General features: G+C 45.7%; 1 protein-coding gene across 1 annotated transcript in view; it reads left to right on the top strand.

Annotated features, from left to right (window-relative positions):
* The window catches only part of LOC147200894 (dihydropyridine-sensitive L-type skeletal muscle calcium channel subunit alpha-1-like), a 68,013-nt gene that overhangs the window by 732 nt on the left and 39,989 nt on the right, over positions 1-27,292 (top strand). The window contains exons 2-10 of the mRNA XM_086117655.1: positions 117-222; positions 22,032-22,171; positions 22,429-22,571; positions 23,268-23,420; positions 23,643-23,848; positions 23,921-24,024; positions 24,119-24,264; positions 25,833-25,914; positions 26,473-26,633. Of these exons, the coding sequence (XP_085973781.1) occupies positions 117-222; positions 22,032-22,171; positions 22,429-22,571; positions 23,268-23,420; positions 23,643-23,848; positions 23,921-24,024; positions 24,119-24,264; positions 25,833-25,914; positions 26,473-26,633 (1,241 nt within the window). The remainder of the gene's footprint in view (positions 1-116; positions 223-22,031; positions 22,172-22,428; positions 22,572-23,267; positions 23,421-23,642; positions 23,849-23,920; positions 24,025-24,118; positions 24,265-25,832; positions 25,915-26,472; positions 26,634-27,292) is intronic.

The following is a 27,292-nucleotide window of genomic DNA, read 5'->3' on the forward strand; positions in this document are numbered from 1 at the left end:
ACCTGTGTGCCGCGGCACAGGGTTTGAAAAACACTGGTTTAGAATACGATCATGAACAGGAAAGGAAAAGAATGGTGCTCAGTCATGGTTGGCATTTTCCTAGACATGACTTTCAGACCTTTTGAAATCATTATCCTTTTGGCCATTTTTGCCAACTGTGTGGCCCTCGCTGTGTATTTACCCATGCCTGAGGAAGACAGCAACATCACCAACAGCAATCTGGTGCGTCCGCTTGACAGCATGTATTTTTATGCTTGCTACATTATGTGTCTACTTTTTATTCAAACTACTACAATGTTGTACGTGGCGTTCTTTTGCATACCCCATGTGGGGTTACTGTGATCATACCAGGATGATGTCTCCCGCTTTGTTCCGTCAGGTGGGATAACTTTCATCTCTCACTCAACCCTGAACTCATCTCTAATTTACCTCAGGCTGTTAAAGTAGTGAGGGTGGCACGGTGATCGACTGCTTAGCATGTCGGCCTCGCGGTGCAAAGGTGCAGGGTTCGATTCTGGCTTTGGCCTTCCTGTGTGGGGTTTGCATGTTCTCCCCGTGCCTGCGTGGGTTTTCTCTGGATACTCCGGTTTCATCCCACATTCCAAAAAAACCTGCATGGCAGGATGATGGGACACTCTAAAGCAGTGGTTCTTAACTTGGGTTCGATCGAACCCCAGGGGTTCGGTGAGTCGGTCTCAGGGGTTCGATGGAGTCTCTGCCATCGAGGGTAAGACACATGTGACTCAACATGTTAATTAGTTATGACACGCCCACTAGCCATCACTGACTGCAGAAGACATTGTTTGTCCAATCAGCGCTGTAGGAAATTGAGTTCGCTTCGTAGTCAACGTGTGACTGTCGTGATTGTATGTCGTTCAATTAACAAGAAAAAAGTATACTTATCCCTTGAAATTGTATTATTTTTTTTCTGTTTTTAATAAATGTGTTTTTTTATATCTTGAATTTGTAAAAGAAAAATATATATATATATTGGAATGCTACTACTCAAGCAACCCGAGTCAGAGGGGTTACATGCAGAGAATGCGGGCTAAATGGTTACTTTGAAACCCACAGTCACGGTTGACCGTGAAACAACTCGTAGCTCAGTGTTCCAACATCCACAAACGGCAACTGCTGTCACAACTTGAAATTGTTGAGATTGATGAGGTACAACGCAGGTTCCATGGTGAAGGGCCCCAGGCTGCCATATCAGAGGAGGAGGTCATACCAGAGACCAGCCAGAGGCCAGCCCCAATGAATGAAATGCTGAGCGAGGCAGCAACTGACCTGAAAGCTAAGATCATGGCGAGAATGAAAGCTGGGCAACCTAGAAACCAATTACAACGGCTATGTGAAGTACTACCTGAAAGTCTCATGGAAAGTGTGAATGCAGCACTGAGGGCGATCCCTACCGTAATGATCACGGAAACCAATGAGCTGATATACTCTTCAGCATCAGTGATCCTAGAGATGCTTGGCTATAAGAGCAACCATGGAAGCCATGAGATAGCCCACCATGGAAAAGACGGTTGGAGGCTAAGATCAAGGCGGCTCGGAAAGATGTGAGTCAATTGACGGAGGCCCAGAGAGGTGTGATGAAAAGGCCGATACCCGAGAGGTACATCCAGATGACCATACCTGAAGCACTCGAAACTGCCAAACAAAGGCTCCAACCCTTGTCCAGCCGAAAGAGAATGTAAATGAAAGAGAATGAGTCCAGACGAATAAACAGGCTGGTCACAACACAACCTGCGAATGTGTACGCTCAGTGGCAGGGTCCTAACAACAGAGCTGACCCACCAAGACTGGAAACCGAAAGTTACTGGAAAGGCATATGGGAGAAGGAGGTTGCACATAACAGCAGTGCACAATGGCTGGTGACCCTGAGAGAGAAGCACAGTAACCTCCCTGAACAGAACCCAGTTACCATAACAGTGGCAGACATACAGGAAAGAGTCTCAGATATGAAGAACTGGACAGCACCAGGCCCGGACATGGTCCACACCTACTGGCTAAAGAAACTCACAGCACTCCATGAGCGCCTAGCAGCACAAATGAACCAGCTGCTGAGGGATGGGACTCACCCAGGATGGCTAACGGAAGGGCGAACGATCCTGATCATGAAGGATCCCTCAAAGGGTGCAGTCCCATCCAACTATCGGCCAATAACCTGTCTCTCCACAACATGGAAGCTCATGTCAGGCATCATTGCGGCTAAGATAAGTGGACACATGGATCAATACATGAGCGAAGCACAGAAGGGCATTGGTAGAGATACCAGAGGAGCCAAACATCAGCTCCTGGTTGACAGAACAGTCGCACAAGACTGCAGGTCCCGACATACCAACCTGTGCACAGCCTGGATTGATTACAAGAAAGCCTATGACTCGATGCCACATACATGGATCACTGAATGCTTGGAGTTGTATAAGGTGAACAGGACCCTAAGAGCCTTCGTTGCGAACTCGATGAGGATGTGGAAAACCACACTTGAAGCCAATGGCAAGCCACTTACCCAAGTGTCCATCAAATGTGGCATATACCAAGGTGATGCACTCTCCCCACTGCTGTTCTGCATAGGACTGAACCCCCTAAGCCAGCCTTCCTCAACTGGCGGACCGCGATCCACGACCGGACCGCCGACCTCCTCTGTCCGGACCCTCGGCAAATTGTATAAAATAATAAATTATAAAGTGATTTTTACGTTATACATTTTATATTTTTTGGACTATAATCTGCGCATTACCGCGATCGCTTGTTAAAATTATTCGTTGTATTCTTTGCGTGCACTAACAGATGTAATGCAGAGGACCGCAGCAGCGCAACTTTGTGTGTATAATGTTTGACTAACTGGAGACCCTGGCTGAGCAGGGCATGTCGGCGAGAACGATGCGCTGATTGGCTCCTCTGAACTGAAGGTGTGCCCATACATAAGCGTCAGCACGCGTCTATCCCAATACACACGCATTCAAAATGGATGATTGTGTCAGGAAACAGACGCATGCGCGACGCCACAGTGTGCTCACAGCTTCAGCCCAGGAGAGCCGCACACAGACAATTAGACAAGATGAATCGCGGGAGGTTTCGATTGTATGCGGTTTTGCTCCCGTCTACCCGGGGATCTTTGCAGCTGTTTAACAGCAGATCACCGCAACATGGTAAATGAACATCACAATGGCGTCCTCAAATAATATTTGCATGCCTCAGACATTGCATTCACCTTTAGTGGAAGAACAGCACTGCACATTCCTGTGCTCCCTTGTGTCAGTATTTAAAATGGTTCTTAACTCCTCTTCTGATATATTTTTCAGTGATTTCAGAGGGGATGTGAAAAGGGGAATTGTACAAATGAAAAGGATATTTTTGTTTTCATGTTTAGTATTTATTTTGGTAAAATTTGTATTTTGTTTTGTTTTTTTGTTAAATTAAGGGAAAAAAGACAACTACTGTTTAACAAAGTTCAAGTAAAAATATCTTATTTCCCTAAAAGGGCTATTTCTATTATTAAGCAGGCACAACTTAACAAAATAAAAGAGTTCCTGTGCCTCAACACGATACCTCTCATTATTTGCTGTGTACTGGCAAAGTGAATAATTGTTATTTTCATGCACCCCATTATTGGTTGGTTGTGAGGAGTGTTGATTTGTATAAGCTTGGCTTGACCATACTAAATTGGCATATAGCCCTGCTCCCCATGACTGCCGTGCATGGGACCGGACCTTGGTCTTATTAAAAAAAAAAAGTGGACCTACAGCATTTCTAGTTGAGGACCACTGCCCGAAGCCAAGCAATCACCAAGACAGGCTATGGATACCGCCTCAGAAATGGAGCTACGATCAGTCACCTCCTCCACATGGATGACATAAAGCTGTATGCTAAGAGCGAAAGGGACATCGACTCCCTGATCCACACAGCCATGATCTACAGCAGCGACATCGGGATGTCATTCGGGCTTGAGAAATGTCGTCCGATGGTGACTAAGAGAGGAAAGGTAGTCCGCACTGAAGGGGTCTCACTCCCTGAAGGAACAATAGCAGACATTGAGGACAGCTACAAGTACCTCGGTATAACACAAGCCAATGGCAACCTCGAACTGGCAACAAGGAAAGCGGCTACGGCCAAATACCTCCAGCGAGTGAGGCAAATCCTAAGAAGCCAGCTCAATGGCAAGAATAAGACCCGGGCAATAAACAGCTATGCCCTGCCAGTGATCAGATACCCTGCAGGAATAATAAGGTGGCCAAAGGAAGAGATTCAGACCACGGATGTTAAGACCTGAAAGCTCCTAACCATGCATGGAGGGTTCCATCCCAAATCCAGCACCCTGAGAAAGCCGAAAGGAAGGAGGCCGGGCGCTCGTGAGTGTGAGAGCCACTGTCCAGGATGAAACATCCAAGCTCCATGAATACATCAAGGAGAAGGCTCCAACGGATGACGTACTCAGAGAATGTCTCAGACAATGGGGAACAGAGGATGAGACGCTGGAAGAGGGACCATCATGGGAGGACAAGCCCCTACACGGGATGTACCACCGGACCATAACTGAAGTGGCTGATCTCAAGAAGTCCTATCAGTGGCTCGAGAGGGCTGGCCTGAAGGACAGCACAGAGGCACTCATCCTGGCTGCTCAGGAGCAGGCCCTGAGCACCAGAGCCGTTGAGGCCCAGATATACCACACCAGACAAGACCCAAGGTGTAGGTTGTGCAAAGAGGCACCTGAGACGATCCAACACATAACTGCAGTGTGTAAGATGCTGGCAGGGAAAGCCTACATGGAACGCCATAACCAGGTGGCTGGCATAGTCTACCGAAACATCTGTGCGGAGTATGGACTGGAAACCCCAAGGTCAAAATGGGAAACACCTCCGAAGGTGGTGGAGAATGACAGAGCGAAGGTCCTGTGGGACTTCCAGATCCAGACTGACAAGATGGTAATGGCGAACGAACCAGATATCGTGATCATAGATAAAGGGCAGAGGAAAGCCATTGTAGTGGATGTAGCGGTCCCAAGTGATGGAAACATCAGAAAGAAGGAACACGAGAAACTCGAGAAATACCAAGGGCTCAGAGAGGAGCTGGAGAGAGCCTGGAAGGTAAAGGTGACAGTCGTGCCTGTGGTAGTCGGAGCACTCGGGGCAGTGACCCCCAAACTAGATGAGTGGTTGCAACAGATCCCGGGAACAACATCGGACATCTCAGTCCAGAAATGTGCAGTGCTGGGAACAGCAAGGATACTGCGCAGAACCTTCAAGCCCACTGCTGATGTTTTTCCTGAAACCGATCATTTCCTCCTCACTTTTAACACCATACTCCGTCTCTCTACAATCAAAACCTCCCGCCTCATTTCTTTTCGTAATACCAAAAATATCAACATTGACACCTTCTGCTCCATTATCGACCGTTCCCCGCCCCCAGACACCCTTTCAAACCCGGATGACCTCACCGCTCACTACAATGCCTGCCTCACAAATATTCTAAATTCTCTCGCCCCCCTGAAGACCAGGACTGCTTCATTCTCTACATCTGCCCCCTGGTTTACACCCGCTCTTAGATCATTGAAATCAAAAAACCGCCAACTTGAGCGACTCTATAAGAAAACCGGTCTCACCATCCATAAGGACATGTACACTACCCATATGACTAAATACAAGGACCAAATTGCACAAACCAAATCCAGCTACTACTCCGGCCTCATCCTCTCCAACGAAGGAAATTCAAGAACTCTCTTCTCCGTCATGAACAAAATCCTCTGGCCACCAAATTCTCTCCCCCTCCACCTGTACTCCACAGCAACCTGCAACTCCATGATGGAGGACTTCAATCACAAAATCCTTAAGATCCATCACCACCTCCATCAAAACCTGCCTGCTCCCCCCCCCCCCCCCCCCCATCTGAACCTTCTTCTCCTTGTCATTTCTTCTCCAGTTTTGTTCCACCCACGACTGCTGAATTATCCAACCTCATACTCAAATCCAAGCCCACCACTTGCCAGCTCGATCCCCTCGTTTCATCCCTTGTTAAATCCTGCCTTCCTTCCCTGCTTCCTCTCATATCTGCTATTATCCACTCCTCACTCTCTTCTGGTATTGTCCCATCACTCTTCAAAACCGCTGCTATCACCCCCACACTGAAAAAACATGGCTCTGACCCCAACAACTTCGATAACCTCCGCCCCATCTCCAACCTTCCATTTATCTCGAAAATCCTAGAAAAAACTGTTGCTGCAAAACTCCACTCCCACCTGTCCTTTCACTCTCTCTATGAACCCTTTCAGTCCGGTTTCCGCCCCGGCCACAGCACAGAGACTGCCCTAATCCGTATTGTAAATGATCTCCTCATAGCATCTGATTCTGGTTTAGTCTCCATCCTCATCCTCTTAGACTTGAGCGCCGCCTTTGACACAATCTCTCACCCTGTCATCCTCAGTAGACTCTCCTCCATTGGTCTCTCCCACACTCCCCTCAGTTGGTTCCACTCCTACCTCACTGGCCGCACTCAGTTTGTCCAGCTCAAATCCTTCACCTTAAAGCCCTCCCCAATCACCACAGGTGTACCACAGGGATCTGTCCTATGTCCCCTTCTCTTCATCATGTACCTCCTGCCTCTTGGCCATATCCTCCGCAAATTTAATATCAATTTTCACTGCTTTGCTGATGACACCCAGCTCTACCTCCTCCAAACTCCATACTCCAACCCCCTCCCTCACCTCTTGCCTCTCCGAACTCAAAACATGGTTCACAACAAACTTTCTTAAATTAAATGCTAATAAAACTAAAGTCCTCCTTCTTGGCACCAAATCCACTTTATCTAAAGTAAACAGTTTTTCCTTCAACATTGACAGCTCCTTAGTGTCCCCCTCCCCCCAGGTCAAGAGTCTGGGTGTCATCCTGGATAGCATGCTCACCTTCCACCCACATATCACATCTTATTTCCACCTCCGCAATCTTACCAGACTTCGCCCTTCCCTCACCCCCCGCACAACTGCTATTCTTGTCCACAGTCTTGTCACATCCCGCCTTGATTACTGCAACGCTCTCCTCTTCGGCCTACCTCAAAAGTCCCTCCATAAAATCCAGCTGGTTCAAAACGCCTCTGCTCGCATCATCACAAAAACATCTTCCCAGCAGCACATCACCCCCGTTCTCCAACAGCTCCACTGGCTCCCTGTTCAACATCGCATCAATTACAAACTGCTTCTATATACATATATGGCCATCCACAACCTGGCCCCTCCTTACCTGTCCGACCTTCTCCAGGTGCATATCCCCTCTCGCTCCCTCAGATCCTCGTCCTCCTTCCGCCTGTCAGTGCCCCCTGCCCGCACCATGGGAGCCAGAGCCTTCAGTCGCGCTGCTCCAAAGCTTTGGAACAACCTACCTTCGGACTTCCAAAACTGCACACCTCTTTCCACTTTCAAGTCCCGTCTAAAAACCCACCTGTTCAGGATTGCCTACAACACATAGCTCTTCCATTTCCTATGTTTTTATGATTTTATGTCCTGTTTTTATATAATATCTCGCTTACTAATTTTTACATTGTATTTTCTTATTGTCTGTACAGTGTCCTTGGGTGGCATGAAAGGCGCTCTTAAATAAAATGCATTATTTTTATTGTTATTATTATTATTATTATTACTATAAAATGTGAGCCTAGTCTAATACTTCTTTGCTTTGAGACAGTCACTCAAACAGACAAGCCTGTTGACATTTTCAGACGAAAGGGAAGCTCGCTTCTTCCATACAATGTGGCCAGATACTGAAAACAACCTCTCAGAAGGTACTGATGAAGCCGGTGTTGCCAAGTACTTGCATGCAAGGTGGGACATTTCTCTGTGTGCTCCTTCATGTGTGGACCACCATTCTTGGGGACAGTCACCCATGCCAGCAAGAGGCTCTGCCTTGTAGCGCTCCAGACATTGCTCAAGACTGTCCTCCTCTTCTTCAGAAGAAGACTCATGTTCAAGCAAAAGAGTTGGTTTGTTCGTCGGAGGCTTAGGCGTGACTTGCTTATCTAGCTGTTCGGGCCCCTCCTGAAGCAAGGTGTGGACCGTACCCCACACCTCAGCCCTGTCAGGCTTTCTCAGACACTTGAGGTCCGTAAACCTTGAAACAAAGTGAAAACCAACTTAAATACAAGTACAGGTGCAGATAAACAAAACAATATTCATAGATATACAGTATATATATATATATATATATATATATATATATATATATATATATATATATATATATATATATGCAGATAAACAAAACAATATTCATAGATATACAGTATATATATATATATATATATATATATATATAGCGGCCCGGTAGTCCAGTGGTTAGCACGTCGGCTTCACAGTGCAGATGTACCGGGTTCGATTCCAGCTCCGGCCTCCCTGTGTGGAGTTTGCATGTTCTCCCCGGGCCTGCGTGGGTTTTCTCCGGGTGCTCCGGTTTCCTCCCACATTCCAAAAACATGCATGGCAGGTTGATTGGACGCTCTTAATTGTCCCTAGGTGTGAGTGTGGGCGTGGATGGTTGTTCGTCTCTGTGTGCCCTGCGATTGGCTGGCAACTGATTCAGGGTGTCCCCCGCCTACTGCCCGAAGACGGCTGGGATAGGCTCCAGCACCCCCCGCGACCCTAGTGAGGATCAAGCGGTTCGGAAAATGGATGGATGGATGGATATATATATATATACGCTGAGAGAAACACAATGCTGAGAATGAGCATAAGTAAGAATAAAGCCCGATAATCTGACCTTGGGTCTCGTGCTGTTACAACTTTCATCCATGTGATGTTTGTCTTCTCCTTGCGACTCTCCATGTCTGCTAAGAAGGCTCCTTTAAACTTGATCATGTAGGCTGGATCGTCCTCACTGACCTCCATCACTCGCGACAGATGACACAATGCTGGCAGCACCACTGAACAAGACACAAACTTCTCTCCCCCAAGAAGTTCAGACACATACCTGCAAAAATATAGGTAAGCACATTAGTGCGGAACTAGTGATGCCTACTGTAATTTAACGAGAGTTCACACACCCACAACTCATATCCACACACACAGGTAGATATTTAAGATAAGAAAACCTTTATTAGTCTCACAATGGAGAAATTCCCAATTCACAGCAGCAAAGTTATAGTTCGAAAGGAAGAAGTAGAACAACAAAATATAGGAGCTGCTGGAAAGGCAGCCACTCTCGCGACGCCAATTTGAAGTCAAAATAACAAAAACAACACAACACAACCAACACATAGGACACAGACAGTCGTGCAATCTTCACCACTTTTCTGCATACACTTTGTTGTCTGAAGCAGTTATAGATGAAAAAGGAGAGGATCAAAGTGTCCTTTCACCAGTGGATCAGAGACGTCATGCTGAAAATGTGCACACGTCTGCTACAACACACAAGTAGACACATACACACGCACGACACAGGTAGACGTGTACAACAGACAGGTAGACATGCATACACACACACACGCACACACACACACACTCACACACCTCATTCAAAACAGATTTTCACATGACATGGATACACAGTCATTTATCTCAAGTGCTCCAGCATAGCCTTGAGCCTCTTCAATTTCTCCATCATAGTATCTGTTGGCATGGCGACATTGGTTGCGTGACCGGCTAGAGCATCTCTCAGAGGTTCAGCATTCTGCAGAATGCGCTTTATCATTTCCAGGGTACTGTTCCCGTGGCTCGAGTAAGTTTGTTCTTAGTCGGGTTATCCATTTTCTTCTCTTTGAAATTCTCCATAGTTGTCTGGCTTAGACGAAGGGGCGGAGTACTTACATCAGCCGTGTGCTTGGCCTTTAAATGGTATTAAAGAGATTCGGGTCTCTCTATAACCACACTGGCTAAACCCCGGTGGGACGAAAGAAGACGTGGACAGGACAGCTGTTGTTGGTAGAAAAATATACTGTATATATTTGGACAGAAAAAGGAAAAGAAGAGAAACATACAAATGTGAGCGTGATGTCGTCTCAACTCCCCACTAGCTTAGCTGTTCGTCGTGGCTAAACTAGCAGAGCTGTTCAAAGAGATCAAAGCTCTTTGATGTGTAATGTCCTTTGCGTCAGCGCTGATTGGTTGAACGTGTGAGCGTGCTCGCATCGCTACAGTATTTCAAACTCAACGTGCTACGATAACTCAGTTCACGACTCCAAAACACACAGATAACCTTGGTCTTGTCAGTTGAACCATCTGGCAACTTTTTAAAAGTAAACTTTCCATTCATAAGTGATTTAGTATCCATTTTCGGTATCTCACGCTGCCGCTCAAACTGTGGCTGACCAAACAGATATGCACGTTTATTTTAGAGCAACGAAACAACCGGTGTCGTGTGGTGCCGCATTAATCTCGCGGTAAAAAAATAATCCCATTAAAATTGATTTAAATTAATGCCGATAATAACGCGCTAAACTGACAGCACTAGTTTTTATTATTATGTTTTGGAAATACCACCGTTTTCATGCCGGTCATATCATATTATTTTGTTGTATTTATCCAGCCTTTAAAGGCCGGTCCCTGAAAATATTGTCTGACATTAAACCGGTCTGTGAGGCAAAAAAGGTTGGGGACACCTGGTCTACCAACTTGCCTCCACAATGTTGTACTACAATTACTTTACGGGGCATATTTAGTAGTTTAGTGTATATTGCTACCTTTGACGTTACCTTGAAGCTACACATGAAAGTGTGTATACTGTTACTGTGATACATTGCAAAGGTAGGAATAATTGACATGAAAGCTAAGTCATAAATAGAATGTGATGTTATAGAATTGGATATGCAATGTTGGTGCTATCAGCCCTATTTTTGAGGTTTTACACTAAAAGTACGACAGCCAAGCCATTTGGCTTTCCTACATAGAATGCCCAAAGGGCAGCCAGCTGGCTGGATTAGTTTAACCTTTGATCTGCAAACGAGCCAAACTCTGATGTGAACAACACAACTCAGCAATGACCCTTCGCATGCTAATGTGAAGAAAAGAACGTTGCCAAACTTGTCGGGTTTTGTTGCAATGTACTGTCATGATCCGTATTCGGCAGCAGGTGGCACGCGTTCACTTCTGCCACCTGCTGCCTATTTGCCAGAGATTGCACCTGCTATATCTAGGCGCTCCGACAGTCAAATCACTGCCGGAGTATTGCATGCCGTGCCACTGCTGTTGCCTCTGATTGCAATTCTTATTCGATACCATTCGCTGTTGGTTAAATTTTCGTCGTCCCAAGGGAATCATTATATTAGCGTATGTGAACTATTACTTGTCTTAACATATTTTCCTTGCCATTTTTTGCAAGCGTTTTCTGTTGTCGCGTTTCCTTATTTCCCGGTTCTCGTTTTCACCAGCGCTTTCTGTTGTTTATTTGACGGGGTTTTGTTTGTAATAAATATTTTTGTTTTGACGAAGTCCTTGTCGGTGTCTGCTCCTTCGGGGATCCACTTATTCTCTGTTACGTACGAAGCAGTTCCCTTTTCCTGCTTCGTGCGTAACGTGACAGAATACTCCGGCCACCATGGATCCCGCAGACATTGGGAAGGTTTTGTCGGCTCTGTCCCGTCAAGAGCAGTTTAGGAGTCAGCAGGACCGAGCCATTTCAGAGCTCCGCGGCGCGGTTTCCATGCTGGCTCACAAGTTCGATGATTACGAACCTCGCATAGTCAAATTAGAAGGGCGGAGAGCACCTACCCCGGAGCTTCGACATGTTACCCTGGAGGTACCCGTCCAGTCTCCTCCATTTAGTAGGGAACCAATGCTTCCCCACCCTCCACGTTATGGAGGCGAGCATGGTCAGTGCGGGCACTTCCTCCACCAGTGCTCGCTAGTTTTTGACCTGCAGCCTTCGTCTATGTCAGTGATGACGCGAAGGTCGCATATATCATGAGCCTATTGGCTGGTCGGGCGGCGTCATGGGCAATTGCAGTGAGCGAAGCACAACCGAGCCTCCGGTCTTCCTTCCCCGGCTTCGTGGCGGCATTTCGCCGTGTGTTCCATCATCCCGTGCGGGGAAGAGAGGCTGAGGGTATTAGAGCTCCGCCAAGGGAGACAATCCGTGGCGGACTACTCGATTGACTTTCGCATTTTGGCCGCCCAAAGTGGCTATGGCGACCGGGCGCTGTGTGGCTTGTTTCGTCGCGGACTTAACAATACACTTAAAGACGAACTGGCCACCCGCGACAACAGTTCCAACCTAGAGGAGTTGATCGATCTCTCTCTGCTCCTGGACAACCGCCTGAGAGAGAGGAGCCGGGAGCACGGAAGCGGTTGGTTCCCGTTCCAGCATACAGCGGACCAAGGTGCATCCAGCGAGATCACTCGGACAGCTGGGTCCGGGGACCACCCCAGCGCCCGGAGGGCTGCCGCCAGGGGGGAGCCAACGCAGCTGGGGGGCGGAAGTTCCAGTCCGGAGGAGAGACGGCGTCGGTTCGTGGACCAGGCGTGTTCCAACCGTGGTCTACAAGGACATCGAGCCGCATCCTGCCCATCGGAACCCCAACCGACTACGCCCGTCGAGTACTGTGAGTCACGACCCCGCGCCGAATCTCGAGAGCCTCAGAGAGTCGACTCTCGGCCGGGACACCCCAGAAGACTTGAACTCGAGGGGGAGATCTACGGGGCGTCTCGGGCGCGACAGATCAGGGCTCTGATAGACTTGGGTGCCGACGACTGCTTTCTGGACACCGACATTGCCTCAGAGATAGGCTGTTTGACCGAGGAATTAGCCGAAAAGAAACGGGTTCACGATCTCGATGGCCGCCTTCTGGCAGTGGTAACCCGGATCACGGTTTTATTTAATGCATTCCCGAGCCGTTCCGGTTATTCTCGGCTTGCCCTGGCTCAAGACACACGACCCAATTATATCATGGAACCGCCCGGCCATAGAAATATGGAGTCCGTTTTGTCACGAGCATTGTTTGCGGTCGGCCGTAGGGGGGCATACGCGTGTCTGTAACGATGCCCCTGAAGTCATCTGCCTTGACGGGGTGCCTAGTTACTACCACGATCTGAAACAGGTTTTTAGCAAGGATCGCGCCCGTTCTTTGCCTCCGCACCGTCCGTACGACTGTGCCATAGACCTGCAGGTGGGCGTCCCGCTGCCGAGCTCCCGATTATATCAGGTGTCTCGTCCAGAACAAGAGGCATTGAGGGACTATATTAATAGCTCGCTCGCTGCAGGTCTCATCAGACCATCACGATCACCGTTAGGTGCTGGGTTCTTCTTCGTAGAGAAGAAGGACAAGTCGTTACGGCCGTGTGTGGATTATCGTGGGCTAAATGAAATTACAATTAAGAATAAATACCCACTTCCGTTGTTAGATTCCGCTTTCGCTCCCTTACAATCTGCCACCATTTTCTCAAAATTAGACTTGCGTAGTGCGTACCATCTGGTTCGCGTGCGAGAAGGGGATGAGTGGAAGACGGCTTTTAAGACCCCATTAGGCCATTTTGAATATTTGGTCATGCCTTTCGGTTTGACTAATGCTCCCGCTGTCTTCCAGAGTCTGGTCAACGACGTGTTGAGGGACATGCTGAATGTATTTTGTTTCGTTTATCTCGATGATATTTTGATTTTCTCCCGGTCAGTACAGGAGCACAAACAGCACGTCAGGCTCGTTTTACAACGGTTATTAGAGAACAGGCTCTTCGTCAAGGCAGAGAAGTGTGAGTTCCATGTACAAGCCATCTCGTTCCTGGGATTTGTCATTGAGCAGGGTAAGCTGAGAGCCGACCCAGTAAAGACCAGGGCGGTGGTGGAGTGGCCTACGCCCACCAGCCGCAAGGAACTACAACGCTTCTTGGGGTTTGCCAACTTTTACAGAAGATTCATCCGTAACTATAGCCAACAGGCTCTTCCGTTAACCAGGTTGACTTCTGTTAAGCTCCCGTTCAAATGGGACCCGGACGCAGACACCGCGTTCGCGAACTTAAAGAAAGCCTTCTCCAATCCACCTGTACTGCAACATCCTGATCCTGACCACCCGTTTGTCGTAGAGGTGGACGCCTCGGATTCAGGAGTGGGGGCAGTTTTGTCTCAACGTTCTCCGGTTGACCAGAAGCTGCACCCCTGCGCCTTTTTCTCTCGTCGTCTCAGCGCCGCCGAGGCGAATTACGACGTGGGAAACCGTGAACTTTTAGCTGTAGTTGCAGCACTACAGGAATGGAGACACTGGCTCGAGGGGACTAAAGAACCCTTCACTGTTTTTACGGACCATAAAAACCTGGAGTACATTCGGTCCGCTAAAAGACTGAATTCGCGACAGGCCCGGTGGGCGCTTCTGTTAACGCGATTTAATTTCACCCTCACATATTGTCCCGGATCCAAGAACACCAAGCCTGACGCCCTCTCCCGCCTCCACGATCCCGCGGAAAAGGATCCCACGCCAGGAGCAATCCTTTCGGACCATTGCATTCTGGGGGCTTTGAGGTGGGAGATCGAGCGGAGGATTCAGGAGGCTCAAGACGGGGCCCAAGTTCCGGCTGAATGTCCCGCAGGGAAGCTATTTGTGCTTCCATCACTGCGGTCGGAGGTGTTGCAGTGGGGGCACGTGTCCAAGGTGGCTTGCCACCCCGGAGTGACCCGGACATTACATCTCATCTCCCAGCGGTTCTGGTGGCCTGAGCAACGGAAGGATGTCATGGAATACATCAACGCCTGTTCCGCCTGCGCCTGCGGCAAGGCCTCGCATCGGCCTCCGGCTGGATTGCTCCAACCTCTACCCATTCCTCCTTGACCTTGGTCCCACATCGCCCTAGACTTCGTCACGGGTCTTCCTCCGTCCCGTGGGCGGTCCGTCATTCTAACCATTGTGGACCGCTTCTCTAAATCGGCCCACTTCATCCCGCTGTCCAAGTTGCCGTCGGCATTGGAGACCGCCGACCTCCTCGTAAAGCATGTTTTCCGTCTCCATGGCATCCCGCTGGACATTGTATCCGACCGGGGGCCACAGTTCGTGTCCAGAGTGTGGAAGCGGTTCTGCCGGTCCCTGGGGGCAACGGCGAGTTTGTCGTCGGGATACCACCCGCAGTCCAATGGGCAGGCGGAGCGCGCTAACCAGGATCTGGGGGCGGCCCTCCGTTGTGTGTGTCTCCACCGTCCCTCGTCCTGGTCTGACCACTTACCCTGGGTGGAGTATGCTCACAACACCCTCGTCTCTTCAGCTAGTGGACGGTCCCCTTTCATGACGGCCTATGGGTACCAACCACCGATGTTCCCGTCCAGGAGGGTCAGGTGGAGGTTCCGTCGGTGCAGTTCCACAAGGAGGCCAGGGCCGCATTGTCCCGCACCGCGTCCAGGAACCGGCAGATCGCGGACCGTCGGCGACACCCGGCGCCGACCTACGTGGTGGAGCAGAAGGTGTGGCTGGCTACGAGGGACCTGCGCCTGGCCGGCACGTCTGCCAAGTTGGGGCCACGGTTCACCGGACCGTTTGTGGTGGACTCCGTCGTCGGCCCCGTCACAGTCAAGCTCCGGTTGCCGGCCTCAATGAAGGTTCACCCCGTGTTCCACGTCTCGCTGATCAAGCCGGTGGCGACCAGTCCCTTGGCTCCGTCTCCCACCCCGCCTCCTCCTCCGCGGGTTGTCGACGGTGACCCCGTGTACACTGTGCGGGCCATCCTGGACTCTCGGCGCAGGGGTAAGGGGTTCCAGTATCTGGTCGACTGGGAGGGCTATGGGCCAGAGGATCGGCAATGGGTCTCCCGCTCCTGGATCTTAGATCCGTCCCTGATTCGTGACTTCCACGCTTCTCACCCGTCCAAACCGGGTGGGCCGCCGGGAGGCGTCCATTGAGGGGGGGATACTGTCATGATCCGTATTCGGCAGCAGGTGGCACGCGTTCACTTCTGCCGCCTGCACACCTGCTGCCTATTTGCCAGAGATTGCACCTGCTTTATCTAGGCGCTCCGACAGTCAAATCACTGCCGGAGTATTGCATGCCGTGCTACTGCTGTTGCCTCTGATTGCAATTCTTATTCGATACCATTCGCTGTTGGTTAAATTTTCGTCGTCCCAAGGGAATCATTATATTAGCGTACGTGAACTATTACTTGTCTTAACATATTTTCCTTGCCATTTTTTGCAAGCGTTTTCTGTTGTCGCGTTTCCTTATTTCCTGGTTCTCGTTTTCACCAGCGCTTTCTGTTGTTTATTTGACGGGGTTTTGTTTGTAATAAATATTTTTGTTTTGACGAAGTCCTTGTCGGTGTCTGCTCCTTCGGGGATCCACTTATTCTCTGTTACGTACGAAGCAGTTCCCTTTTCCTGCTTCGTGCGTAACGTGACATGTACTGCAGGAAACAGCAATGAGTCTTTGTTGTAAAAAGTTGCTTGTCAATGGTGATGTTCCTGCCTGGGCTGTAAGACTGCTGTTGGTAACAAAAGACCTTCAAACATCAGAGACTGCAGCAAACTTGTCTTTTCCAACATGTTCACTGCGTGTGCGCTTGTCGTGGAAGTGTAGGTGCTGCATGATTGGAAGTTGTTTCAGGCCATAATGCCTTTGATCAATGGGGTCCCGATTTTTCCAACTATGAGTCATGCACCGAAGGGAGCACCCCCCCCCCCCCCCAAAAGAGGAGAATAGCAATGAACGCCATTAGTTCAGGGAGGGCCGTGAACCAACTGGTATGCTCTGTCTGATGTCCATGCTGAACAGTCCACTCCAGAATAGTTCGAAGCATATCCAGAGTGATGAAACAGAAGAAACTCTGTAAGCGACTTGACACTCTGCATCTGCAGCCTAAGGCTCAATTGGGCTGTGATTGAGATGCCTTCCGATCTGTTCTTTATACCACACTGTGCCGTCTTTTGCATTATTTTCTTCACATTAGCATGATTTGCAACAATACTTTGTAAATACTTTACTAATGTGAAGAAAAGACTGTTTGGTGGGGGACAGGTGAACGTGTCTCTATATTTTAATGTATGTGCTTTCTGCTCTTTTACACTGTTGCTATGACATGCTATGTTTTCAGCTCTGCTTTCTGTCTGAAAAGCCATCCAGGGACAAGGGTTGCGAATTAGCTCAATACTCTACATGCATCTTCACTTCTTCGTTGAGTGAGTTATTGAGCAAGTGTCCTGTGCGCAAGCTCTTTATGCATCTAGGACTCCCACCACATTCCATTTGAACAAGATGGGGGAAGAGCCCCACCTTGCTGCATTTACAGAACAATGGTGACTAGATGGGCCGTTGAGTTGTTGGTTTTAGATAACAGCCATTTGGCTGTCCTCTGGGCATTCTGGAGGGCTCAGAAAATCCCATCTAAATCTATCAGCCCTATTTTTGTGGTTTAAATTACTTGCGTAGAATTTGTGTGAAAATGTGATCATACTGAGGCTTCCCCGATGCGTGTCTGCCTATCTTGTCTCTACTCTCGTATCCCGGTCCCGACGCACACCCGTGTCGTAATCGCACAGCGACTCTGTAGACTTTGTCGAAAACGTTTACACCACGCTGAGGAACAAAACAAACAACTAGTTGTGGCATCACACGGGCACGTGAAGTGGAAGGAAGGACGTTACATTCTGTTTCAGAAGCCTGCTGCGCACACCAAAATGGCTGAAAACACAGAAACTACATTTCCCAGCATGCCTAACTGGTTCATTTCACTGTCTGTTTGTTTGGGTTTAACCCTGCCTCAAGAATGTGCTTCACGAGATCGTGACCAGATTCCAAAATGTGAATTATTTTATTGTATAAATACACAATACGCCAACAAATGGTGTAAAAAAAAATCTACCCATCCATTTATCGTGTACCACTTGTGCACATCAGAGTGGCAGTAGCAAATAAAATAGATGAAAAAAACTTTAAAATTATTATCTGCAATCTTTGGTTTGGTAAAAACTTTGCTCACGACAAATGTTCTATCAGAACTCTACTCTTTAGTAATACATGTGAGGACAAGTACACAGGAACACCAATGAGGTCATGTAACTGACTGTTTTATCCCCATGAAGGTCAGTGGGATAAGTCAGTCAGTGTTATGCATCTAAAATAGACTGGTATCATGCTAGCCGTGTAAAACCAGCGAGTGCATGCCTCCACTGAAATGGGAGAGGCCATAAAAACATTCCAATACAGTGTGGGTTAGTAAATGACATGAATAAACAGGATCAAAGACAAGTGAAATTGACAAAATAAAACAGATAGGGCACATCAGTGCACAGTGTAAATGAATTCAAGAGCAGGGCAATCCTCAATGTAATATTATTGGTATAATAATTCAGTATAGATTCCAAAGCAAATAATAATGTACAGTGGATTTTGATATCCACAATATTTTAAGATGATTCACACAGTTTAAATCAAATCATATCAGTGGTTATGTCTGATCATTTTGGTCTTTCTTCATTGAATTCTATTGAATATTTTGGCTAAATATTTTTCAACAATAACTTCCAGGGAGCAATTTTTACCCAAGGTCCCCCTTACCCTAACCCTAAAGACTTGAAGCTGTAACCCTATTTTGAAACCCTAACCCTACTTTGAAACTCTAACCCTACTTTGAAACCTATTTTCATCCCCTAACCCTACTTTGAAACACTAACAATACGTTGATACCCTCATACAAAAACTACTTTTTTTTTCTTCCAAGATGGCGGCTGAGTAGGCAGCCGTCGGCAAGAGCCTTGCGTTTTTTGTTGTTTTTGTGTTTGTTTTGTCACTTTGTGTTGTTGTTACATCGTGTGGACCTGATGTGGACTGTTTTCAGCACTTTTGGCCACGACATTCGTCAAAGAAGAAGAATCTGTGCTTGGTGGTTGCGCCTTCTCGGCGGCACGCGTGTACCAGCACTGATTTTTATTGGGAGGAATGTCGGAGCTCCGGGGTGCTTGTGTCTTGCGGCTGAAATAGGCAGCATTTTCACAGCCCCATTTTGTTCAGCGGAAAGATCGGTGCTGATGGACAGTCTGCGGCTGGATGGATGCATGGCTTGAGGAGCCGACGATGAGAAGAAAGGAGCGTCAGCGCAGAGCGCCGATGCGTGTGTGGAACTGGGAGTCGCGGCTTGGAATTGAAGCAGATTTACATGGGACAGGAGAAGAGAGACAACATCTTTTTCGTTAATGAATGCTTCAGCTTCTTGTTGCTTTCAAGCTTAGCTTGCAGCAGACGTGTGCACATTTCAGCATGACGTCTTTGATCCACTGGTGAAAAGGACACTTTGATTCGCTCCTCTTTGATCTATTACTGCTTCAAACACCAAAGTGAAAGGAGGAAAAGTGGTTAAGATTGCACGACTGTCTGTTTTATCCATCCATCCATCCATCCATTTTCCAAACCGCTTGATCCTCATTAGGGTCGCGGGGGGTGCCGGAGCCTATCCCAGCTGTCTTCGGGCAGTAGGCGGGGGACACCCTGAATCGGTTGCCAGCCAATTGTCTGTTTTATGTGATGTATTATTTTGTCATTTTATGTTAAGTGTTCTTTTGATGGCGGCGCGGGCACCTGTAGCGGCTCCTCTTGTTGTCTGTCGTCTGTTTAAGACGGAGGAAATTTCATCTGTGCTGCACATTTGACAATAAAGTTGTACTTGATACTTGATACTTTGAAACTCTAGCCTGACTTTGAAACCCTACAATGATTACCGATTTTGAAACCTTACTTTTAAAACCTTTTTAGAAAATCTAAGGTACTTTGAAACTATCCATCCATTCATTTTCTAATCTGCTTATCCTCACAAGGATCGCGGGTGTGCTGGAGCCTATCCCAGCTGCCTTCGGGCAGTGGGCGGGGGACACCCTGAACCAGTTGCCAGCCAATCGCGGGGCACACATAGATCATAGAACACATAGAACAATCATTCGCACTCACACTCACACCTCAGGACAATTGAGAGTGTTCCATTAGCCTGTCATGAATGTTTTTGGAATGTGTGAGGAACCCGGAATACCCGGAGAAACCCCATGCAGGCACCGGGAGAACATGCAAACTCCACACAGGTAGGCTGGAGCCGAAATCTAACCCTGCACTTCTGCACTGTGAGGCGGACGTGATAAACAGTCGACCACCATGCCCTACATTTAAAAAAGTACTATTTTGAAACCTTAGCCCTACTTTGAATCCCAAGGTCACCCAATATGAAAGTTAGGTATCTAAACTGACCCCAACCCTGTATACACTTATATATTAACCTCAATCGTATTTTGACACCCTATTTGAAGCCCTCAGAGGGCCGAGGCGGTCAGCAAATCCAAGGTGTTCGACTGTTAATAGAATCCCGGTTGTGCCTTCAGCATTGAAACTTCATCCATCCATCCATTATCAACAGTGCTTATCCTGAACAGCGTCCCGGGGGAGTGCTGAAGGTGGACGACATCCTGAACTGGTCGCCAATCAGTCATAGCGCACTTAGGTTTGCAACTCGCAACTTTCAAATGCTATTATTTTGGGTAAACCTAATTCCCATACTTTTTAAGTTGACTTAAATGCATAGACCTGCATAGACGGGTGTTAATATGTAGTTGTTGTTTTTGTTTTTTTAATGTCTGAAATCAGGAACAACATTCATGCTGTTTAAAGGTTGCATTATTTTGAGAGTCGAATGCTCATAATGATGATTTCTCATTCTGTTACACATCACATGCAAGATGGCAGGATGGCAGTTCCACAACAAAACAAAAAGGATTTACAAAAAGCATGGTCGGTCACATTGTATCTTTAGACTGTGTGCCATTCATAGCATACAGTACGCCCATGGATTGTGAACCCTGAGGCGAGGGAACCGTGAGACTCTTTGAAATAGATTAGAAAGAGAGAAAACAAAGTGCGGTTCATCAAGTAACGTTGCTCTCAAAAAACCAATTGTGTGCACGGTATGTGGAGTATGTGGTGTGTGATGCACAACAATCGTTGGCATTGTGACAAGAAGTAAAGGATCCCTTTACTCACTTCAGGTTAACATTCTGGCAAAATAGCTTGAACACATGGAGTGCCAAGTGACTTGAATTCCTGTACATCTCTCATCTTGTTAAGAGGACTTTTATATCACTTTATCTATCTTTGTACAGTGCAGTATTGTGTCAGATGTTGCCGACTTGGCATCCATTGCAGCCTAGTCATTCTGGAAGGTGAATTCCCCCATCTGAGGTTTCTCATTTTCCCCCAGATGTTTTCTCCTTGCCCTCCTGGGCGTTAAGGTCAGGGGGTTTCATTAATATTTGTCAACTGTAGGCTTGTAGAGCCCTTTCAGACGGTTTGTGATGAAGGGTTATATAAACAAATGTGACTACTTGAATCCATAGCAGAATCTCCGAGCCATTTCCCTTATTACCATATTTCAACTTTATCCTAAGTGTTTTTCTGCCTGCATGAATTGTGTTAAAAGTCTCAAAATATTTGCCTCTAAATGGGTTTCTATATCTTGAAAACTAGTAGCTTACTGGGTTTATAATATTTTATAACCACCATAGTTCTGTCTACAAACTAGTTTTTTTGTTTTTTTTAATTCATAAAACAACGATAACTAATAATAGTAACTAATCAACTCAGGGCGCCCCGGTAGTCCAGTGGTTAGCACGTCAACTTCACAGTGCAGAGGTATTGGGTTCAATTCCAGCTTCGGCCTCCCTGTGTGGAGTTTGCATGTTCTCCCCGGGCCTGCGTGGGTTTTCTCCGGGTCCTCCGGTTTCCTCCCACATTCCAAAAACATGCACGGCAGGCTGATTGAACACTCTAAATTGTCCCCAGGTGTGAGTGTGGGCGTGGATGGTTGTTAGTCTCTGTGTGCCCTGCGATTGGCTGGCAACCGATTCAGGGTGTCCCCCCCTGCCCTACTGCCCAAAGACAGCTGGGATAGGCTCCAGCACCCCCCACGACCCTAGTGAGGATAAAGCGGTTCGGAAAATGAATGAATGAATGAATAATCAACTCAAACTGTATTGCGGGAAATCAACCAATATACGGTTGTGATGGTGCTATGATCTTTAAGAGATGTCAAATAATACTTTGTCAAAGAGGTTGAAATGGTGGTTCTTTTGAGTTGTGTCACTGAACTATGTATCATGGTTGTTGTCTTGTAGGAAAGCCTGGAATACATTTTCCTCCTCATCTTCTCTGTGGAATGTTTCCTGAAGATAATTGCCTATGGATTTCTTTTTCATGCCGATGCGTACTTAAGAAACTGCTGGAATATTTTAGACTTTGTTTGTGTATCAGTTGGGTAAGTTTGTGTTTTCGCTGAGTGCTTAATGTGAATATTATCCTTTGTATTTTTCAGTTTTTCAATTTTTTTCCATGTTATTTTCATGTTTTGAAAATTGTGATGAAGTGCTCTCTAACTTAATTTTGACTGTGAATGACACTTTTTATTTGGTAGATTTCACTGCAGACTGTACATAGATTTTCGTATGTCGAACCTATTCCTTAATTTTCCAATTGTTAAGATGGTACTTGATGTGACATTTGTTGCTATTTCAGACTCTTTACTGTTGCTGTGGATGCTATTAATCACATCAGTGGAGTAGAGCCTGTAGTTGGAGAAAAAGGAGGTGGTTTTGATATGAAAGCTCTGAGGGCTTTCAGAGTCCTTCGACCACTGAGGCTTGTGTCTGGAGTCCCAAGTAAGCAAACACTTTTTTCAAACCAGACTGATGTCACAATGACGCATTTTCACTCGTTTTCAGAGCAATGATTTTTATTCAACATTCATCTAAAACTCATGGAATTCTATAAGTACCTATCAGGTCACTCCTCTTTCCAATAAAAAGTCAAGTACAGTAAGTAGAGCGAGGATATTTTTTCTGCCCCAGGAAAACTTTTAGTTTGGAGGTCTTGGCAGCCTCCAACTTTTCATAGTTCTTGGTGAAGCGTACAAACGGGGTTGCTGCTTTGAAAAGTTGTAGTGGGTGCTACTGAACCATTTTTGAAAACTCCCACAATACAAAATTATATATACAGGTATGTGTGTGTGTATGTATATATATATTATATATATATATATATATATATATATATATATATATATATATATATATATACACATATTCCAATGAATGTCATTAATGCGTGTGTCTAAGTTTCTGTAGTTTAACGCTCCTAGTCTCTTCGTTAATTTATTTCTTAGTTTCCTTTTTTTTTTTAACTTGCTGCAGGGAATACTCTGTAGATGATCCTTGTAAGGAAAAAAAAAGGCCAAATTGACCCACTAACCCCACCCGTTATATAACACCAAAGAAAAAGAATTCTGTTATAAATGTGATGCCCGTTGTAGAAATATCAAGATATTTGATGCTATACTGCATTTTGTTCCTTCTTAGGTCTGCAAGTGGTCATGAATTCCATCCTGAAGTCCATGCTGCCCTTGTTTCACATAACTCTACTGGTCTTTTTCATGGTTACCATCTACTCGATAATGGCTCTTGAGCTATTCAAATGTAAAATGCATAAAACTTGCTACTACACAGGCACCGGTATGTTGTGCTATTTATTTTATTTTATTTTTTATATTACAAGCATACCTTTTTGTCAGCTCAGACTATTGCTTTTAAAATAATTTATAGGATCCCTGCTGTCATTGTGTGTTCTTTTAGTAATTTTGGGAAGTTGTCTTGTGCAGTATAAATTAAGTTAACTTAAAGCTTTGATACAAAATGAAAGCTCCATAAAAATCTGTCCGTTTTGTCCATACTCAGACATCATTGCTACGGTGGAGAATGAAAAGCCTGCCCCATGTGCCCAGGCAGGGAATGGGCGCCGTTGCACCATCAATGGCACAGAGTGTCGGGCCGGCTGGCCTGGTCCAAACCACGGCATCACTCACTTTGACAACTTGGGATTTTCCATGCTGACTGTGTACCAATGTATTACTACACAAGGGTGGACTGATGTCCTATACTGGGTATGTTGTGTCACATTTTTGTCCCAAATATGACACAAAGCAGGGATATGTAACATAGACACCAATGAACAGGTGAATGATGCGATTGGAATGGAATGGCCCTGGATCTTTTTCACCACACTCATCCTGGTCGGTTCCTACTTTGTGCTCAACCTGGTTCTTGGTGTACTTAGTGGGTAGGAACACTTTTCAATTATTTTCTTTTGGGATTTTAATTAAATCATATATCACTGTTTTCAATGATCTTTCTCTGGTGTTCTTTATCACTAGTGAGTTCACCAAAGAACGAGAGAAGGCCAAGTCCCGAGGTGAGTTTCAGAAGCTGAGAGAGACCCAGCAGCTGGATGAAGACCTCAAGGGTTACATGGAGTGGATCACCCAAGCTGAAGTCATAGATAATGACCATGAAGGACAGAGTAAGGACCACAGAACAAAGCAGAGGAATTGAATACTGTAGACCAGTACACGTAGCCAAACCAAACCTCCAGTTTTCGGGCAAGCTACTGTGAAAATGTAGTGAGCTAAGCTACAGTTTGTTCTCCATTAAAGCTGCAGTGTTGTGACTGTTTGTTATGCAGTTGCTTTGTATCTTTCGTCTGTCAAATAGAGTTGATGTCTCACTGTATATAAACTTGGATTACGACAGGTTGTCAGCAATGTTCCCTCTAATTTTTCATGTCTGGGCCAACAGACAATCTCCCTGAGCACACCAATGACCACTGTGAGCAATATTAGAAATGCTCGCTGTGGCCACACACCAGTATCTCACCTGGGATCATAGAAAGTTTCATGGCTTATTAAAAGAATCAAATTACAACAGTAATTTCCATAGGTTTGCTTTTAATATAACTAATGTGGCCCACTTAAAGTGAAAAAGACAAAACTCATTGATTGTTCGTGAGAGTCCAATTTTGGCTTAGGTCACTGAGATCCAGTTTGAGCCCGGATGAGCGTCTTGCTCTGGAAGAAATGAGACATACACACCTTTCAGACGTAACATTCTGTTCACATTAAAACATTCACATTTTCCACAATGTTGTGCGCTGTATCTTGTGATACAGTGTATTTTATTGGCGTGTCTACTGCTCATAAAAGATCTAGTCATCATAGAATTTAATGCTGATTATCCATAATGGAAAATATCTTAATATAAATGTCACTAGAATATCCACAAATCTGACTTAAATGTTACCTTATTTTTCACGTCGGTCCTTCTCACTTCCCCAATCGCTGTACACTTGAGTCTTTGTAGAATTCCAACAGCTTCCAAATGACTGTTCTGCTGAATGTGTCGCTTGAGGGTAGTCCAGCTTCCATTGAGTCCATATTTTGCATCGGAAAATTGGCTTACAACTTTAGATTCGCCACATGGTTTGCAGAGTAGACCTTTTTCACTTGAAAAAGATCTCACACATCTCATTTGTTGATTAAAGTGCACTGTCCCAATGAACAAAAAAAGAAAATGGATTTCCAACCTAAAAGAACATTGCATCGTATCGTATGATTGGCTGGACACCCGTCACTCACTGAATTACACAGCAAAATGATGCAGAAAAAAAAGATACATATCTAATTCATTTTACTTTTCAACTTCTGTGTCCTAATTCGGCTCCTCACGTGACAATCTGTAACGACAAGTCATGAACCCAGCAGACTGATTCCCGTAATCTAGCTCCCTGGTGCACTTTTGAAATTGAGAGGGTCATTAACCCTTTTGCCGCCTGTCTTGCTCATAAGTTAACATGCCCCGAGGGTATGAAAACCTATGATCACAACTGTATATATTAGTGGTTTTACCATCACACCCTGCTAGAATACATAAACTGATCTTGGTCCAAACTAATGCAATGTAAATTCTCTGAGACCCGACACTGCTCTCCAGAGCCTGTTCTCCAATATCTTTGTCACTCAGAATGAAAGTAAAAGACCTTTATTGAGGCCATATTTTGCAGTCACAGTAACTACACTAACTGTGTCTACTCAGGTTTGCTCCCCACCGAAAATGGAGGATCTCAGGCAGGAAGTGTTGGAAAAATGGACACAATGCAGTTAATATTGTATTACTAGTAGGTTTTAGTTTCTTATTCCCATCAGTGGTGGCTGGTGCTGTTTTCTCCAGGATAGGCACTATAGATATATCTTTTATGTATGGATATACACAAATCCATTCATACAAATACATATATAATTGTGATTATTGTTTTTATATTCAGTACAATATTCAGGTCTACTGTCCGCAGCCAGATCTGCATAGAAAATGAGAATCTGTTCTTAATGACCATACCTGGTCATATAAATGATAAATAAATACATACATATGTTCATACAAATCAGCATTGAATTACCCTGAGTGAGACATTTCCTGGACTTAGAGTGAAAAATAAGACCAACTGCAGAGCAAAAAAACAACAACAAAAAAAAGAAACAACATTAAATATTTTGGCAAAGTCCTGCGTGGTGCCAGGATTCAAAACCAATGCTGTACTCTCTAATTTCAAAGTTAGCTGCTGCTCGCTATTAACCAGCCGCCACTGATTCCATAATTGTTTTTAGTCCATATTTTCATTATGATTAAGTCACATTTTTTTGTAAATGCACTTTCTTTCTTCTTCCCATTTGCACAGTAAACTGGCTCGCAAGTGGAACCGCTGGTTACGCCGTAAATGCCGGGCGTACATTAAGTCCAAACTTTTCTACTGGTGGGTGATTATGCTGGTCTTCTTCAATACGCTAGCTATTGCAACGGAACACCACAAGCAGTCTGAAAGGCTCTCAAACTGGCAAGGTCAGACCAATCCCCTGACTTTTCTGCATGGATAGAGTTGGCCAATGAAACACATAGTCATCATTCATTGTGCAGCAGACAGTAAGTCGACTTGTGAACAGCATGAGACAACGTTGTAATTGATGCTCAAGGGCACATGACGAATTATTGAGATATTGATTTTTTTTTTGTGGTGTACCCACCAGTGTTGTTCACTTTAGTTTCAATGAATTGTTTGATGTGGGGAAATCACCAGTGCATGCTTCTACTTAAACGTCCGGCTTTCATGATATCACTGTAGCGTGAACGTTTTATATTTTCTATCAATTTCACCTGAAAGCCAAACATACCAAACTTTTTGTGAGTAGTGTACATACTGTAGGCTTCAGTCAGAAATTAATTTGTCCCTTTAACTACTAAAACTATATTCCATCTATCGTGAATGTTATTTTTGCCCTTTTCTGGTGTGTTAGAAGCTATTGCATCTTGATGAAAAAAGAAAAAGCCCTTTTTTAAATGTATTTATTTGTTTTTACTTTTGTATTTTTTCATCATAGCTTTAATCAATCAGTCAGCATTTGCCTATGGAGATCCATCAAATTTATTTATGACATTATTCTATTGTTATTTTTGCTGTGTTCATTTGATATTTCTTTTTTCAATGCATTATATATTGATTT

This window comes from Hippocampus guttulatus, chromosome 8, assembly GCF_054856545.1.
Source record: "Hippocampus guttulatus isolate MCC_2025c chromosome 8, RoL_Hgut_1.0, whole genome shotgun sequence".
NCBI classification, from domain to species: domain Eukaryota; kingdom Metazoa; phylum Chordata; class Actinopteri; order Syngnathiformes; family Syngnathidae; genus Hippocampus; species Hippocampus guttulatus.